Below are 18,104 nucleotides of genomic sequence, written 5' to 3' on the forward strand. Positions count from 1 at the left end.
CGCTAAGTAGCAAGGGTACAGTAGCTTCATCAGGTTTTAACAAAATCAAGTTAACCTTTATTTAAGTACTATCTATCAACTTTTAACAGCAGAAGAAATGAGAAAAAAGATTGTATACATTTTTTAGGCTTTGTGTATTGGTCGTATAAAAATGAATTTTTTTTCAAATCTATACTTATAGGTGACCACAGAGACCGGTGGATGGGGTGATGATCTCGACTGGGCTGATGTCGATATAGAACATACAACAAGCAACCAATGATCACTATGTCTTCAATGAATCATTCCTTTATTTAAATATATGTCTATTTTAAGATGTCAGTATTAAGAATCTAAATTGCAGTGATATGGAAATAAAAGTCATTCATCTAGCCTTAGTTGAAATGCTTCGAAGTTTTTCTTTTTGAAGGATTCAAAGGCTTTCTATGAATTAATCAACATCACACATCAGACTTGTTTACAACTACAATTCGAGAGTAGTTTTTTTACTCTTTTTTTCACCTGAACTACTCTTAAAATATCGAAATACTGGTCTCAAGATCTGAATCATTTCCAGTTCACATTCAATTAAAACTACTATTTCTATTGTCAAATTACTCTAAATTTTGGTGCTACCCAGGTCTGGTCAAATTGACAATAGATTTAAAAAGTACAGCAATTAACTAGACTCTACTCAGGTGGCAAAGTTATGGCAAAACATCAGAAATAGCACTACTGATGATTGTTTAGAATAGGAGGTTTTTCTTATGGAATAGAACAAACTTCATTTTCGTTTTTTGATTCGGAATTCACGGCCGATAAAAAATCATTTACCGATCCGTTCTCATTCTGATTTTCTTTTCTTACTAAATCGAATTGGAATTGACATATATAAAATGTTCGTGGCGGTAAATAGCGCGTTCTACCGGGTATCGAATACGCGGGGAAAACCCAGGTTAAGCTGGGAAATCCCACTAAACAATACTCTCGTCCAGTCGGATAAATAACTGTCCTTCTATGTATTATGTAGCTATGGATAACTTACAGATGCAGATCTACATTCTACAATCAGTAGTGGTTGATATAACGATGAATAATGGCAAAAAGTGGACAAAACACGGCATAAAATGTAGAAAAATGAAATGAGACTATTTTACCTGGTAGTGATAGTCAGTAGTATCGATTTATCAATAGTCGAACGCCGTAGTAGAGAAGTAAGACCAGCAAGATGATAACAAATACAGATGTCGACTGTTTTCACTTTGTGCAGTCAGTTACAATTCAACCACAGGAAGGTAGGCCTAAATCAATGCAGTAGCGAATCATCAGAGCCAGAGGGAGCTAGCAGAGGGTCGACATAGTTACCTAAATCGGTGGTAAGCTTTTTATTAGGCCTATCGGATGGGCTTATACCTATATGTGGTTTGTGAAAATATCCGATCGTGAAACTAAACCACAGACAGGTTACTGACTGAGGATCGACAGAAAATGATGTTTTGCGACTCTGACAATCATGAATTATTTGAATGATTTGTGACTGGAAGTTCATCTAAGACACACCATAACTCACAAACTGTTGATACGTTGAATTCCAGTTCAAGTTTTCGGAACTAATTTTAAAAAAGTTTGGTCCAGTGAGACCCATACCGCCGGACCTGTAGTCAAACAAATAATTGCGAAGAAATTTTTTCTTCGCAATGGTTTGCTTGAGTTGAATGGCAGAAAAAAGCTACGTCGTCAGTCGTCTGTTATTTAGAATTTAATGGACCTTAATTACCACTGAAACCAACTTTTGTTCAACTTGTCCCGTAGTCAGTAACCTGTCTGTGGTTCACGATCGGATATTTTCACAAACCACAGTCAGTAGGTATAGTTGGTATAATAAGCCATCCGATTGTAAAAAGCTTACCACCAACGATTAGGTAACTAACTACTTGTCCCTGTGTTTAATTTTTTTTGCAGATCTGATCATACTAAAAATGGCTGAGGGTAATCCAAAATGGCAAGACATATGGCGAGTTATTGGTGATACAACTGATACAGAAGAGCTGTCTGACCAGTTAATGAACACATACGTGCGGGAATTAAAACTGAAGTCATCTGTGGCGTTATTCTTTCGTGAAAATCTGGCTAGTTGGATAGAAGGCATTGATTGGTAAAATGATTTTATATTGTTACAAATGACAAATGGACTGGGAGCATATTCATTAATGGCCTGCAACACAATTTTCATCACAAATCTTCCCCCATTATATAAGATAGCTGCTTATGAAATAGAATTGATTTAAGAAGGAACTACAATCGTTTGAAAACTACCAGGACTCGAACGGACAATTAAATTGTGCAGTCATGTGCTGGCACCATGAGAGACTCACCGGCAATCAGTCTTTACTTCGTCAGCTGTTGCAAAACTGTAAGACATTAATAGTCATGTCTAGCCTCTGACGGGAGTTTTTTTCATATCGTGCAGTAACACAGTTAGTTGAGCACAAGCCTTTCATCCATCAGGTCCATTCGAGTCTAACGTTATTCAACTTCCCGGTCTTCATGGGTACAGTTTATGAAAGTTCCTGAAAGTCAAATGGGCTCAATGGGTTTGGGCATATACTGGTATATACCGCATTATTTTCAATTGTCCGACTAAATTGCATATGATATATTGCCAATGATAAATCAAACAGTTCAAAGTTCTGGGCAAAAAAAAATCACCTGTGCGTTTTATTAAGAAGTATTTTATAATGCTTGAATTTATGTCTAAATCGCACTTGAAATGTCAATGCGTAGACATTATTAATTGACCTTCCCAAATTTTCTTAGTAAAGCAAGGTTTACTATATGTAGGAATTCAGAAGATACAAGGAAAAGATCAGCCAGCATTCTGGATGAACTGTTGATACAAGATCAATGTTCTCAGTCTCTTTTATTGCATACTTGTTGTAAAGGTTTAAAGGTAAGAACTGTATTTTGAATCAAGGACAGATGTATGACAATAATGTTATTAGGTCTACTGTCATGGGCGGATTTAGGAGTAAATCTGAGGGTCTTCTCAGAATTCTAAGGGCAGTCTGAGGCCCCCCTCGAAGAAAATTTTTTGAGATTCCAGCACAGCACTGATTTGGAGCCGTTTCCTGCATTTTGAGTCATGAAATTGTTTTGCGAGCAAAATTTATTGGGGGCACTTATAAATTTTGAGGGTGTTCCAGAAGACCTTTATGACCCCCTAGATCTATGCCTGACTGTATACTACACCCAATATCACAGAGAGGGTTCGTTCATGTTTTCCAAGATAAACTGAATCGATTAAGGTGATGAAATATTTTGATGATATTGGCCCTACAACTTTCTTACCATACCGAGTACCATTTTTTCTGCGCATAATTCTGGATTTTTCACTGACTGCATTTTGCGGTAATTATTTTCAACAGTAAATAAAACCGTGTTATTTTGCAGAAACAATTTGCGAATAATCCTTCAGAGTTTGTTGATGCCATGTGTAGATGTATTCTTTCTGAATGCCAGATGATTACCGAGCTGACTACTCAGCAACTAACGGTATGTGTACTTCACTTTACACTTTATAACCAAGCTGACTACTCAGCAACTAACGGTATGTGTACTTCACTTTACACTTTATTACCAAGCTGACTACTCAGCAACTAACGGTATGTGTACTTCACTTTACACTTTATTACCAAGCTGACTACTCAGCAACTAACGGTATGTGTACTTCACTTAACACTTTATTACCAAGCTGACTACTCAGCAACTAACGGTATGTGTACCTCACTTTACACTTTATTACCAAGCTGACTACTCAGCAACTAACGGTATGTGTACTTCACTTTACACTTTATTACCAAGCTGACTACTCAGCAACTAACGGTATGTGTACTTCACTTTACACTTTATTACCAAGCTGACTACTCAGCAACTAACGGTATGTGTACTTCACTTTACACTTTATCTTTCTGTGATATACCATCATACTGAGTTCATGTTGATTCTACAGTAGACTCCACTTGCCTTGGACTATTGCGTCCCCCATACTGTCGTACTTCATTTCATGTGATGACGATCCATCGTAACTGTGACTGTCCTAGAATTCACTTGTCTTGATCATGTAAGATGAGGCTCAGTTACAGGGAAGCTGTACGCCATTGCTCTCAGTTGTATCAGTAGGCAGCATTATCTTTTGATTTGAATAGTAGTAACAGGCCTGACTAATTGCAGAATTTTGTAATCTTCGATCTGTGAAGCCTTTCCTAAAAAGTTGAATTTATCATAGTTGCTTCTTTTATTTTAAGCAACAGCAGTTAGATGTCATCGGAGCCCACGAAGAGGTTATGGAAAATCCTGAAGAAAAACCCGCTGAGCCAACATTGGTATGCCTTGTAACATAATTTCATCGACGTAAACATTTAACTCAAAATGGACCCATGACATAGTAGAGATTTTTACATCCACCATCTTAATTTCATCATTCTCCGTTCATAGATGGGGAAAAGGATTTTTGAAGAAAATATATGGACATGCTTTAAATTTAGCAATATTGATTTGTTCATCCTCAGAAATTATTCAGCGTACTTTTCGCCCGCCGAAGTGTGGTCATTTAGTAGTGATTTTCAAAACTCTGTACATAGGAGTAAAACCTCGCCTAAATCAAATAGACTGGGGCCGATATGATTCATATTTGTGAAGTGAAACTGATTTGAAAGAAAAGATACAAAATAAGAAAATGAATTTTTTTGTCAACCGAGTTAGTCAAAAGTTGGATCAAAATATGCGAGTGATTTGTAATCACTATCAAATACCACATTGTATCCCTTGATAAGTTTGTTTAACAAGGTTTATGTTTAGTTTTGTAAGCTCAGTATTTGATATTGAATTGACTATTATTTCATGCGTCCCCTATTGGGCTTGGTATCCATAGGCCCCAATTTACAAGTATTTTATGCTATTTTTGCTACCATTTTAGGAACTACTGCTTCACGCTTTGGCCTGTCATGATGCTGCTATTGGTAGGTTGATTTTGGTAATTAGAATTCCTTGGAATAGAAAACTAGAGCAACGAATCGGTGCAATAAGTTAATCGCACATATGAAATTGTTTTGATAGGTCAAGAAGATTTTGGAGACGATTCAAATGAAGCATTTCAGGTAATTGAAGTAAATCAAGGTGTTTCAGTTCATCAGATTAAAGGTATTGAGATATAAGAGGGCTTATAATGTGATCTGTACAACTACGGTCTCTGTATACGCGTAGGCCTTACTTAGATACTTTTAATGTACAGTAGACTCCTCGGTACTGGTCTCTATATGATAATCCATTCAAACTGGTCGAATGATTTTCTTTCCCGACTGTTTATCGATGTGAAAAAATACAAAAATCGACACCAATTTTTGTGTGTACCGGTGACGTTTTAGCTACAGCTATGGGAGGAGTCTACTATGGTTTTTTGCTTGAGTCGTAACTACTCTGTTTCTATGTTTACCGGAGTAGGTTAACAAACAAACCACTGAGTAGGCAATAATTAATATGAAAAAACTAAGGGAGTATGTGATGGATGACACTGAAGGAATAACCAGTCATAGTGGCGCATATGCAAAATCTGTTTCTTGTTTCAGTGTTTCTCTTGTTTTGCACGCACTAGATTTATCTATCTCTATATCGGTATTCTCCGTCCATTGCTGATGAAGCATTTTGAAATATTTTCAGAATTTCTTTGAAATACTCGTGAGATGGCATGGTAAAATTGACTCAGAATGGGGTAAGGTACGCGACGGCATTGAGAGTTGGGAACTACAGTTACGTTGTCCTGAGATGATGACCAGCCCAATGAGAATTGAAATCTTACAAGAGAGGTGAGTCCGGACAGGGTTGGGTCCAGAGCAAAAACTGAGGGTCTAACCAAATTTTTTTAGGGAAGATTAAAATTCCGGCAAGGGAATGATAGGAAAAGGCATTCCGGCAATGCCATTGTGATAGAATAAAATACCTTTTTAAACAGTTCATGGACAACACTGAGACATAGATGGGTCGTAGTTCGAGGTGTTAAATAAATTGATTAATCATTCACAGTGGTGATTTAATGATTCAAGCGCATTGATTTTTGGCGTTCCTGATTGATTTCCGTAATGGAAATTCCATTTAAAAAGATGTCCGTTTCATTTTTTATCGCTATTTTTCTGTTTTAGTTTTAGCCAGCTGTTTGAAGAGATTTATGAAGGCCTCAAAAATTTGATAACCCCTTTAATGAATAAGAATAAAGAAATTGAAGAACAGATCTACCAAGTCATTGGCATTTCTCAAGAAATGCTGAATAGGTAAAATAAGATTTGTTACACGGTTCCTCAGTTGTGGTTCAATGAAGTTTTAGATTCTAGACTAAAGAAACAAAGAAGATTAGTTCATTTTTGAATACGTCAAGCAAGGAAGCCAGGTCATCGGTTTGTACATTACTGTAGTGTCCCCGGGCATGACATTTATCCTCATTGCCTCTCTTCGCCCCGGAGTAAATGGGTACCTGGCCTGATAGATGACTCCTGAACGCCTCTAGTAGCTGCTCAGATATTACCTCTCCTCGGGGAGAGATGACTAATAAACGGTTTAGTTCTAGGCTGGGGGGTAATAATAACAATTTAATAGAAAGTGGCGTTGAACATTGAATCACAGTGTTATTAATTACTAGTACAATTAGTATTACTGAAATATCAAACAAGTGAACAAAAAGAATAAACGAGATACTGGAAAACTCATATAATAGCAATGGTGGCAAACAGAAGTACTACACTGGTATTTAATGGTTACCGTATATCTCATAGTTGGCAGCAAATGTGAATGTAGAGAAACTGGTAAATAATGATAATCTTTTACAATTTCAGATCATTTGTTTATATTTCTCAGCCGGATAATACTCTCAAATGTTCTGGTGGTTCTTATACGATCAAGGGAATTTCTGTTGAGTTAAGGTAGGACGATTGAAATTGTGTTTTATTCAACTAGTGATTAATAGGGCGAAATAATGATTTATTCCGCACGTACAGTTACAGTGGTTCATTAGAATTTCTATGTAAGAAAATTAATTAATTTCATACTAGATAGAAAATACTTCCAGTTACTACAAACATATTTATTGGTCTCCAGAAGTTTGTTGTGGATAAGTCACTGTATTGTCAATAATCTTCTATACTCTTCTCAAATAACAGATGGCTGTTGTGCAGTGATGTGGTATGCAAACAATTTCAAATAAGGTGTACTGGTTATGATCTCGTATACGCTAACCAACACGCTGACAAACCGATAGCGAAGCCTAAGAAAGAATTCAAAGGTGAACCTATTAGCAGTGCAACTGGTCGACACACGATGAACGACGTGGTATTGAAGTATGAAAAGAAAAGAGTTGTACCCCTAATGGAATCACTCTGCGTATTCAGAACAAAGATGCGACTTGAATTTAACAAAGAGTTGCTTTCTTTGTCGAAATTTTGGTCGCTGGATATCGCTGTAAGTACGCAAATCTATTTTCCTTAACAATTACCGATATTTCCTGGAATCTATGCATACCCGGTACTGTTACATTGGAATCTAGTCTTGAAAACCTGAAGATAGGCCTACTGGTCACCCCTATATGTTCTGGAATCTTGTTAGCACTTTCCTTACCGCAATTCAGAAAATAAAATCTGCCCATTATGTCACATAGTTCTAAGACATTGATCCAGTATATAAACAAGCGCTGTTGATCGATGCTGAAATGCTGTAAAAAGGCGACAAAATTTTCAGAACTTATTTTTCATTTTTGATGTTTTAGTGCAACACAGGTTTGATGATAGTAACCTCCCATCCCTCACAGTATGAAGACGCCCTGGCAGCTCTTACGTGGGATGTTTGTAGTGGTGGAAGGGTAGGTACCGGCAGATTATATAAACGAGCTACAAATTAATTTCATTTCTTCGTTCAGCAGTCATCGTCTTATTGCCAAAATGGGCTTGATCGGAAAGAGGCTACGAAAGACGTTCGTCATTAAGTTTTCATATCGCTATCTCGATTCTAATACCCAGGGAACTGCGGAGTCAATTCACTGGAGCAATTTATCGAAACAGTTAAACTGGCTTTACAAAGAGCGCTGCGGTACTGAAACCAAAAGACGAGGTCTCGATGATCGACAGTTGAATTTCCTAAAATCAAAAATACCAGGTACTCTTCTGCATGTACGCGTTATTGCGATACATATAATTAATGGTTTTCATAAGCTGTCAATAAACAATAATAATTTTGTTGAAATTCTTTAGATATTGATGATCAAAGTGAAGATCCATCTATTTCATGGGATCAGTTCTATCGCAAAGTAAGTTGGCCCTGGATGATGCATCGTTTATTGTATATACTGTAATGACAGCGACTGCAAGTAGTTACTAACTGATGTATTGCTATGTTAGCCTTATACAGGCCTAGTATGGTATGAGTGAGTAGACTTTGCAAATTAGGTACAAATAGATAATCTGTTTATTAACTAAAACCCTATAGATGGCAACATAATCCCATATATCATTGCGTAGTGGTACAAATCAGCGCTAGATTATTAACCATCCTTTTCAAGTTTTATGTTTCCTATAAAATCAAAAAGAGACGAAAAACAGGCATTCGGTGAAATCATGCTGACATGTTATGCCAGATATACAACAGCAAGAACTTGAAATGAATTCGAAATCCGTTTTTCCTAGGATGAGATGAAACGCCATCAGAACTTCCAACAAGATTCTGTTTCGTTTTGGGGTTGGTTTTACGCCACACTGTATCTTGTACAAGAGTGTCTGACAGATATTTGGAATGATGGGTAAGAAAAATGTAGATTAGCAGAATGTCCGTGTTTCAGCTAAATGCATTCAATGGGGACCTTCCAACACTCCTGTGGCAAGCAAGGATCTGCCAGGTTCATTAGTGGTTACTTCGTCTTGTTCAATTTCTTCTACATTTCAATGAACTTTTCTCTATAATGAATGAAAACTATGCCGATCACTGAGAAGAAAAATGAATTTAAAGTATATTTGGTGGGTCATGCGATAACGTATGGATTCAGGAATCTAAAAATCCAGTTTAAAGTTCATCGAGATCGAGTGTTCACCACGCCATGTGTAGGGATAGCTGCAGCTCCTTATTGATGACATCAGTTTATAAACCAGCCAGGATGGACCACGCTATGACTGATCCATGATGCTGGAGATAGAACTGGTTTAGGCACTGTATTGTGATGTGACTATGATATTTCAGTGAAATCGCATTGTTATTTCAATTACAGATTGATAGCTGGTTATATTAGTAAAGTCGATGCTGAAAAGATTCTGGCGAACTTGCCTGAAGGAAGTTTTATGCTACGTTTCAGCGAGAGCTACGTGAAATATTCGCCTTCATATCCGCATTCAGCTCTCAGCGCGATCTTCGTTCATCGAACTAAAAATCACATCAGTAAGTCTAGCATACGCAGCTCATCCATCAGACATTTAATACTTCCACTGGTTTATTTCATCAGCAATAGTGAATGTGTGACGTAAGGGGGGGGGGGTAGGGGGTTCCCGGCTCTGCATATTGATATCAACTGAAGTCCTTCCTCGAAACCATTATGTTTGGTGACGGATCATGATCATCATTTGTCAATATGTTCATTGATTAGTATCCAACACAATCCTTTCGCTCACTATAAACAATCTATTGGGTTATTTTTGTATCTATGCATTTCATCTACCAGTTTGTTAGTAATAACCCCTGAGCTACTGTTTAAATTCATCTCTATTAGACTTTTAAGGAAACTAGCACGAGGGTGCAGCCATAACGAACGTAACTACTATACGCTATTGATTATGTATCTTTCAGCTAAAGCCATATCTGCAGATCCGTATTACTTTGAAGAGCTGAAGAATGCCAGAAAAGCGAATTGTTTCGGGTCATTATTACAGACGCTTACATTGATTTATGAAGGAGAAGTTATTTCTAGGCCATTGAAGGTGCTAATTGATCATAACCTCATTAATCATCCTTGTCAACTGGAAGAGGCTTTTCAAAAATATTTATGCCCTTGTAAGTTACTGTTGTATCATTTTGATAAAATCATTTGTTTTGAAATCGTTCATAGTACCATTTTGCGCAAACAATCGATTTAAAAAAGCACGTTTTGTTGATATTTTTATTTTCTCATTATTTAGTGGGTGAACTGGATGGATACATCCAAAGAGTTTCACAGAAATTACTTGACCGCGACGATGGACAGCAAGGTGTAGCACAGAGGTAAAAGCTCATTACTATGATTGTTAAGTTACTATGAATTTCTATATCAATTGTCTTCAAATGAGGGGTCAATGCATGTAATTTCTAAATATTCAAATCACAATTTTGACGAAGACATTGATGTGTTGCTTCTACTAAGAATTTCCATTATAGATACTTTGTTTCTAGTTGCACTTAATTCTCATGCATCTAATTTTGACAGAGATACTCAAAGCGTGCGATCAACAAGCATGAGTCCACAATCTAATCCTAGTCCTCTCGATTTTATGATGATGCAGGTAGGTTTGATGATTTTCAATCGCCATAATGATTTTCCAGTATTCAATTGGGTGTTCTTCATTAATTTGTACGACGTATCCTGTTTGTAGCATTCCCCCCTTGCTGCCGTGCCATCAACTGTGAATGAGTATGATCTGCAACGAGAAGGAATATTTGTTCCCGACGCTACAGATCCTCTTTTTAATAAAAACAACAGTAATAACATGACCTTCGAAGATGAATTAGTAAACGTACTTGATGAGTATCAGGAAGAATTCATTGAAAATGAACTCGGAACAAAGTAAGCATAGCTTAAAGGTTGAGGTCCATTTTTGCTTCTGTGTATATAACACAGCTACAGTTGGACCTCTTTGCAAAGAACTTTAAAGTTTCCCGGTACCGCATTTTCCGTTGTATAAGTGAAATTTTTTAGACCAAAAATCATATCCAAAATAATGAACGTCGACTTTCACACTAGGTACACTTTGCCAGTACTGTTCCGCAAAAATTTAGTCGTTAATCATTGTAGGTCTACTACTCATTGTGGTCACATCAGTGTTGTTCGTCATTGAAACTTATCTAACTAAACCAGAGACTGCATTTCTAGAATTGAGCGAAGATTTTGTAATTCGTCGGTTGTTTTTACATTTTGCTTCATCATCATCATCATCATCATTATCATCATCATCATCATCATCATCATGGTCATAATCACGCATAGTAAACATAGCTTTAGCTCGATAGATCTCGCTGACTTTTCTATAGTCGAGTCAATTTGTCTTTTTAGTGAAAGATTAGCGCTCAACTTCTTTCAAGAATTTTCGCTGAATGCGTGAAATATCGGGGAATATATCATTATGGAAGACACAGAAATATACTTGTACACAAGCGATAATTGATAACTAATTTTATATTAATCAGTTCATGGGCTGCTGCCAGCTGCCATGGTGCCCCTACGATCTAAGATCATGGATCATAGATAGATAGTTCATGGGCTGCAGTCGCTCAAAAGTTGGTTAAAGGTAACTGTAGGACAAACACGATAGTAACAATGAACCTCTAATTGTCACTATGTTAACTATATCCACTAGTTAACTCTCTAATGAACTTCTGTAGCCCCAGTTTTGTATATAGAGACAGTTAAAACAGTTTCAAAAATAAATAGTTTGAGTAACCTGTATCAATCAGCAGCTTTTCTGTCATGATGTTCACCATTGTTTGTTGAAGTCTTGAAAGCTCACTGGTGAAATGATTACAGTAACTGTTGGCATTCGTTGTCCATTCGTTCATTTTCAATTAACGCTAAAAAATGATACCTTGTTTCTCCTAATATGCCTATATAAAACTAGTAATCAGTTGGTTTCTATAGCTGCCAGGTGTGTTATGGCAAAATTGATCATGATTTTTTTTAAAGTAATGTACAGTGTAAAAAGGCGGCTGTCCGGATCAACATTTAAGCTAAGCAGTGGATAATCTTCATTTATAACATACTTACCTGAATAAAATGAATGTTTTATATATCAAGTACCGGTATATGCAGAGATATTTCAGTCTCACAGCGAGAGGCTGTTCAAACAATTGTTAGGTTTTAACCACAGCTTGGGCTGTTGCAGTAAATAGAAAGTGTTGTGTGATATTTATGCTATATTTTGAATCGATGTTCATATCTAGTGTAAAGTCCTTAAATTATAATTGAATGTAATTTGTAACAATGTATAATGAATAGATGTGCTAGATTTATTAAAAACTGGATTTTTGCATTTACTGCATGTCAGAACAAAAGATTAGGTCTTTTTATTCAAATTCATGTGATAATGAACGATCCATCCCTCCGTGCTGATTTCACATGATTTCACTGCTTATTTTGGAGAAAATGTATTGTTTCTGGTTGATTTAAGACAAGCAGAGGGTTCCACGGATATTACTATAGACTCTGGTTGTTCAGTGATTGACCGTGGCTGAGTGCAGCGATGCCATCAGGTTCGAATCCCTGCTGTAGAACATGTAAGACGACACTAGAGATTTTTTAGGACAATTGAGGTTGTATGTTTTGTATTTGGGGTCTCTATGGAGAGCAATGTGCTGATCTTTCCTGTCTTAACCACAGAACAGTTCCACAGCATTTTAACCTGTAGATGCACTGCCCATTATTCAACACACTGGGTTGGAAACTTGCGGCTATTAATTAGTCAGCACTGAATGGGTTCTGAGGAAAAAATACCTTTGGTTAGCGTCCGCTGGTTTAAAAACCGACAAAGGTTTTAATTTATAACAGGGCCAAGTTCCAATGATGTACCGGTAAGTTAGATTTTACCTCGAGCCCGATGGTCAGATTTATAGATCAACTCCAGGCCTATTACATGAATGTGAACTAAAATCCGTTTTTAACAGGAGATACACGAAATCTTTATTTACAATTCATTAATATCAAATATTACATTTAATCTCTCATAACATTTATTTTACATATTCATAATAAACGATTAAATATCGAAAGAATCCAATGTAAACAAGCAATTATTAGGACTTAACAAATAACAGAAATTCAGTAGATTCTAAGTTAAGATGAATTGATAGAAACTATTGATAAGAGAAGGCAATAAATGGTTTAGAGGTATATTGCAACCATGTGCTTTTTAACTCAACGTCATATTGGTTGTGAATCCCTGATTATTTTTTGTTATCATGTTTGGCAAGTCTCAAGCACTGGCGAACAATGACCTGACATGCAACACCTCTTTATTTCGATATCAAGCAATAAAGCAATACCTGGTATTGTATTGAATATTTATGCAAGACTTTGTGGCACGAACTTAATTTTGTGCTCCATAAGCGATTTGACAAACTGACAATTATCTGGTCTTAGGATTTGAGCACTTTTTGTGGACTAAAAGTCTTCACAGATGATATAAGCATTAATTTTAATGATGTAGTTTACCAAAAACTAATGCAGATATCAATTTATAGCCAAGAAATAAAATTATCCCTTCAGATATCACCAATGTACGGTGAATGTAATGGCAATCACTTTTTGAAAAGGTTGATTTTCATTAACAATTTCGATAAGTATGGAATGGACCCAGGCATGATACCTGCATTAATCTCTAGATGATTTAGGTCCAATTCTCCCAGCATATGAGTAAATGGCTAAAAATTCATATTCACAAAAAATGTACAATATGTCTATTAACAATATGCTTATTTAGTTTACGTCATCTACATTACACCATCCTACATGACGAAAGCTCAACTATTTTGGTAGGTTGACCAGATTCTTTATAGTTACTCAAAAATGCATACTCAAGTTTAAGAATTGACAGAACTTCCTCTGGCAGCAGTATGTACATGAACTTTCAAATCAGAAAATATGATTGCATGGTAGTGCAGTTAATCTTTTAATTTGTGTGTTAATGTCTGATTACTACTGGCTACCGGTATATAAGAAATTCAGTAAGATGAGGAAGGAGTTGATTTCCTCAAGCTTAGAAATAATTAGGCTACCTAACATCGATAAGCTTTTGATTTATTTATTGGTAATCTTTATCTGGAATTAAACAACCCTCGGCTAATGAAATAAGAAACCTTGTCGCAGATAGATTGGGATATTGCTTTTAGTATCCTCTTCTTTCGCTGTACACATTTTTGCCCAGACATTCATTTGTGTAGTCCATGTTTGTACCTAAAGCCCACTAGCAATGAACTGTATTCATGAATGACTTTCAATAAGGAATTATTGCATTAACTACTGATATTCCATGTAAGTAATTTTTGATACATTAACGAATCTAGTTTTACGATTCAAGCACATTTCAAACTCTCCCCCAATGATCTGAGAATTGATTGATAATACTGCAGTTTAGCACATATGAAAACTACTACATGAACCATAGTGTAGCCTGGAAACACCCCTTCACACATCACCGCTGTATTGTGACCGCTGTATTGCGACTTGTGAACTAAGTCTTGGCAATGACTTTGAAAGAGTTATGATCAAATGATTCTATGTCTGGTATTACTAGTTTCTAGTCCATTTATTCGTACACTTCAACTAAAATCATCCTCTTAAGGAGAGGTCCTGAGATAGGAAGAATGGTGATAAAGTATTGGTCACTGTCTGAGGTAAACCAGACTACCTGATTAGTGGAATCTACCTAAACTTGAGAGTGATATCAAAAATAGTACGTACAGTTTAATCGAAAATGAACTAGAAATTATTCTGATTCTGATAATATTTTGATACTATCAAAGTAGTTGAATAGAAACTACTCTTGCACACTGTAGTAGTGGTAGTTGGGAGTGCAGGGTCCAGGCTGCCGATCTGCTGAGGGGGTGTAGGGTCCAGGCTGCCGGTCTGTTGAGGGGGTCCAGGCTGCCGGTCTGTTGAGGGGGTCTAGGCTGCCGATATGACGCACACAATCAGACTATCACAAATGAGACTCGTCGAAGTAAGAGTATGCTACCGGTAACTAAAACACGGAACGAGACGAGGACGGCAATCAATGAGTTAACGTGGCGTCGATCTGCTTCACCCACGGTAAATACATCATTATCTTACGACGATACATCGGGTTTCCCTGTCGCGGGTTCGTCGCATCGAACCAAATCGGATTACGTTCGAGGTAAATCGTATCCAACGATTTCATCGTTTTCAGTTCGTTTAAATCGTCCCAAGAATCGATTTGATTATCGTTAAACTGAAAAAAATAAAATCACCGATAAAAGTTTTATACTCGAAAAACACAATCGATTTATACAGACACATACGCAGCCTGCTAGACGCGTACTTACCCAAAATTCCTCTATTTCAATCAAGTGACCGACGTTTGATATTTTCCTGATTTTGTTATTCGCCAAGTCGAGCGTTGAAAGATTAATCTAGAAATATAAATACAGGAAATTCAACAATGCGGGTCTTCGAGCGCGTCGGTTTCCATGGTTAAGGAAAAGATCATTTTATACGGATCATGAATTACCAGCACACCACTAGATGATGTGACCTATCGTATTTTTGACAAAATTTGAACTGAAGTTCTAGGCACCCAAATGCAAACACAGTAGAGCTAGGCTTGGACGCTGCCAACTAGGATTTCTGTCAAACGCGGGGAAAACCAAATTCTATATCTCTTAGTTCAGACTATTTAGCACGGACCAATTTCGGCAGTTTTCAATTTGTCCGAGTTAGGAGAGCCACCAAAAAGATATACAACCCACTTTTCTAGTGTGGAATTGAATAACTACTAGTGAACCTATAGCCGGTCCCCACATAATCCTCACTTGCCACAGTAAGCGGTACAGGTATCCCATTAATAGTGAAATGAATAAAACGTACATTATTTTCTAAACCAGTAATATCTTCGATACCGTTATGACTTAGGTATAATTCCTGTAGATTTTCTAGTTTTTCGAGTCCTTCTATTTTCAATATACGGTTACTCTATAAAGAAAAATAATGAGAGCTTACAACAGTTTGATCGCGATTAATGAGTTTGACCACTAAACTCCAAGCCAATGAAAATTTGAGAATCTGGAAGCTATTCTAAATTCTATTTGTCAATGAGAAACAAGGAAACAACTGAAATTTGGCAAAACTGTAAAGGATTTCAGGGTATTGAGCATCTTACTTGCAAACTGAGTACTCTAAGATTTTTTAAGCTGTCAAGTCCTTCTATTTGCGTGATTTTGTTCTTCCCTAAATATAACTTCTCCAGATGCACAAGCGCCGATAAATTTTCGATTTTCTGAAAAGCAGAACAGAAGGCAATTGATTCAAAGCCAAGTAAAAATCCAGCAACAGACAATGGATTCAATGAAATATGAACATACTGAGCTCATTAATGTATATCGGCCTATATCAAAACAGGTATCAATCTTGCCTGAAACAGGCTCCAAATTGATGCATGCATTAAAATTCTTAAAATCCACATTATGAAATCCTGACAATAAACATGGTCGAATTTTAACCTCGATAACAAGGGACGACTTATAGATCATGTGTGCTGGAGGTGAGCTATTTAAGAATTAGGGGGACACTGATATTGAAAGTGGTTAAGTTTTATCTAGTGGGTAGTGACGATGATTCACTCTTGTAATGCTAAAACCATGCCAACTCATTTCTGCAGTGTTACAATATATCAGTGACAGGCGTAAAACCAAAACATGCCTTCATACTTCATGAAGACAGTCTGTGAGTTAACTCACCCTTATTTTGTTATCTCCAAGCTCTAACATGGTCAGGTTGAGCATGTGTCCGATATTCTCAATTGTTGATAGTTTATTGTGCACGAGATAAAGTTCAACCAAATTCAAGTTGTCTAAATTTTCTATCTTTCCAATTCGATTGAATGAGACGTCCAGATGCCTGAAATTGAGCAACATCACTTTTTTATCAAGAATAAAAAGGTCCAGGGACTTCATGCCCCGCATAAATAGAAATACTACGTAGGCCTGATTCAACTAATCGACGCCCCCTGGTGAACGTATGCAGAAACCTTGAAAATAATTACAATCACAGAAAATGTTATATGTACCGATATAAATTGAAATATTTAATATATTTCAATATCTACCCGGAAACTGATATGAATGAGAACTGGAAAATTGTATCCATGACTACGAAACAAATAGACAAGTGTCGTAAAACTTGAATACAGTTGGGACTGATGAAATCGACCCAGTATATGAAAATATGTCATATTTCATATACCGAGTACATTCATGTATAGATGGCCGAGAAAAGACATTAAAATGCAAATCTACGATCCGGATTAAGAGCAGGTTTGGTTTACTAGGTATTTACCGTAAGTTTGTAAGTGTATCGACTCCTTCAATATTTGTAATCTGATTATCGTATAAATCAAGCTCGGACAAAGTTGTCAACGGTTCCAAATTCTCGATTTTAGTCACTAAATTTTGTCGCACAGATAAGGTCTAAAATGATAATTTTAAAATATACAACGTTTAGATTTAACCAAAATTCAATGTACAGAATATATTAAAATCGTAAAATTTGGTCCGGATATGGTTGTCGATCTATTTTCACAATAAAAATAGGACCTTGACCTACCTCTACACGGGTCAAGAAAGCGAGATCCCTAATTTTAGTTATTTTCTGGTGTATCAAGTCAACGTCCTGAAAAAACAGATTCCTGTGTTTTATTAAAATGTCTTCGCAATAGGTTATTGAAAATCAAAATATGTAATTTTATGCGTACATAATAGGCCTAAATGAATGATCCCAAATGAGCCCATCACTGATTTAATCTTACCAGAGCATTTTTATCAATGTCTCTCCATAGATGTTCATCTTCACCATTCTGATTCTCAGTATCCATATTACTCGAGTTTCCTGCAAAAAAGTCGTTTTGAATCGGATCGATCATATCATCATCATGATGATAATGAATCAATCAAAATTGAAATGGTGCGGTATCTAATAGGAAAACTTTAAATCAAAATTCAAATATGGAATGCCAGAATGCGCAGCAAACCGTCTCAGGGTACAATATTGTTTATTGCCTCAGAAAAACTGAAAAATACACAAATGTAATAGTTATTTTACCGATTTTCTCGATGTTGTCAGCCATATTGTT

The 18,104-nt window shown here is 36.5% G+C and overlaps 3 protein-coding genes and 1 long non-coding RNA gene across 10 annotated transcripts in view; 2 read left to right on the top strand and 2 right to left on the bottom strand.

Annotated features, from left to right (window-relative positions):
* The window catches only part of LOC141908196 (uncharacterized), a 5,912-nt gene extending 5,545 nt beyond the window's left edge, over nt 1-367 (top strand). For both annotated transcript variants that reach the window (XM_074798099.1, XM_074798100.1), the window contains one exon: nt 182-367. In XM_074798099.1, coding sequence (XP_074654200.1) covers nt 182-262 — 81 coding nt within the window. In that variant the 3' untranslated portion in view covers nt 263-367. The remainder of the gene's footprint in view (nt 1-181) is intronic.
* LOC141909334 (uncharacterized) overlaps nt 1-1,232 on the bottom strand; it is a 15,230-nt gene extending 13,998 nt beyond the window's left edge. Inside the window, exon 1 of the long non-coding RNA XR_012619690.1 lies at nt 1,137-1,232. This is a non-coding gene — a long non-coding RNA (uncharacterized LOC141909334). The remainder of the gene's footprint in view (nt 1-1,136) is intronic.
* Nucleotides 936-12,243, top strand: LOC141909332 (uncharacterized). Of its 6 annotated transcripts, none has more exons than XM_074799745.1 (21): nt 936-1,355; nt 1,942-2,134; nt 2,797-2,929; nt 3,430-3,531; nt 4,284-4,361; nt 4,955-4,997; nt 5,095-5,135; nt 5,695-5,840; nt 6,174-6,302; nt 6,861-6,947; nt 7,185-7,482; nt 7,787-7,879; nt 8,037-8,172; nt 8,268-8,323; nt 8,700-8,812; nt 9,275-9,441; nt 9,847-10,050; nt 10,176-10,257; nt 10,460-10,535; nt 10,626-10,816; nt 11,303-12,243. In XM_074799745.1, the coding sequence occupies exons 2-21, from the start codon at nt 1,959-1,961 to the stop codon at nt 11,349-11,351; spliced, it is 2,400 nt and encodes a 799-aa protein (XP_074655846.1). In that variant the 5' UTR covers nt 936-1,355; nt 1,942-1,958; the 3' UTR covers nt 11,352-12,243. The 6 variants fall into 6 exon arrangements, with proteins under 6 accessions (XP_074655846.1, XP_074655842.1, XP_074655843.1 ...); XM_074799741.1 differs by having other exon boundaries at nt 936-1,274; XM_074799742.1 differs by having other exon boundaries at nt 936-1,274; nt 4,290-4,361.
* A 720-nt stretch (nt 12,244-12,963) lies between these two features.
* Nucleotides 12,964-18,099, bottom strand: LOC141908660 (uncharacterized). The gene is made up of 9 exons (XM_074798787.1): nt 18,074-18,099; nt 17,781-17,860; nt 17,579-17,644; nt 17,312-17,442; nt 16,714-16,873; nt 16,137-16,253; nt 15,845-15,949; nt 15,304-15,390; nt 12,964-15,209 (listed from the first exon to the last, which is right to left on the bottom strand). Exons 1-9 carry the CDS (start codon nt 18,096-18,098, stop codon nt 15,012-15,014), a joined length of 969 nt encoding a protein of 322 aa, XP_074654888.1. The 5' UTR covers nt 18,099; the 3' UTR covers nt 12,964-15,011.
* Between the last annotated feature and the right edge of the window lie 5 nt (nt 18,100-18,104).

The sequence above is a fragment of the Tubulanus polymorphus genome, chromosome 7 (genome assembly GCF_964204645.1).
Source record: "Tubulanus polymorphus chromosome 7, tnTubPoly1.2, whole genome shotgun sequence".
NCBI classification, from domain to species: Eukaryota; Metazoa; Nemertea; class Palaeonemertea; order Tubulaniformes; family Tubulanidae; genus Tubulanus; species Tubulanus polymorphus.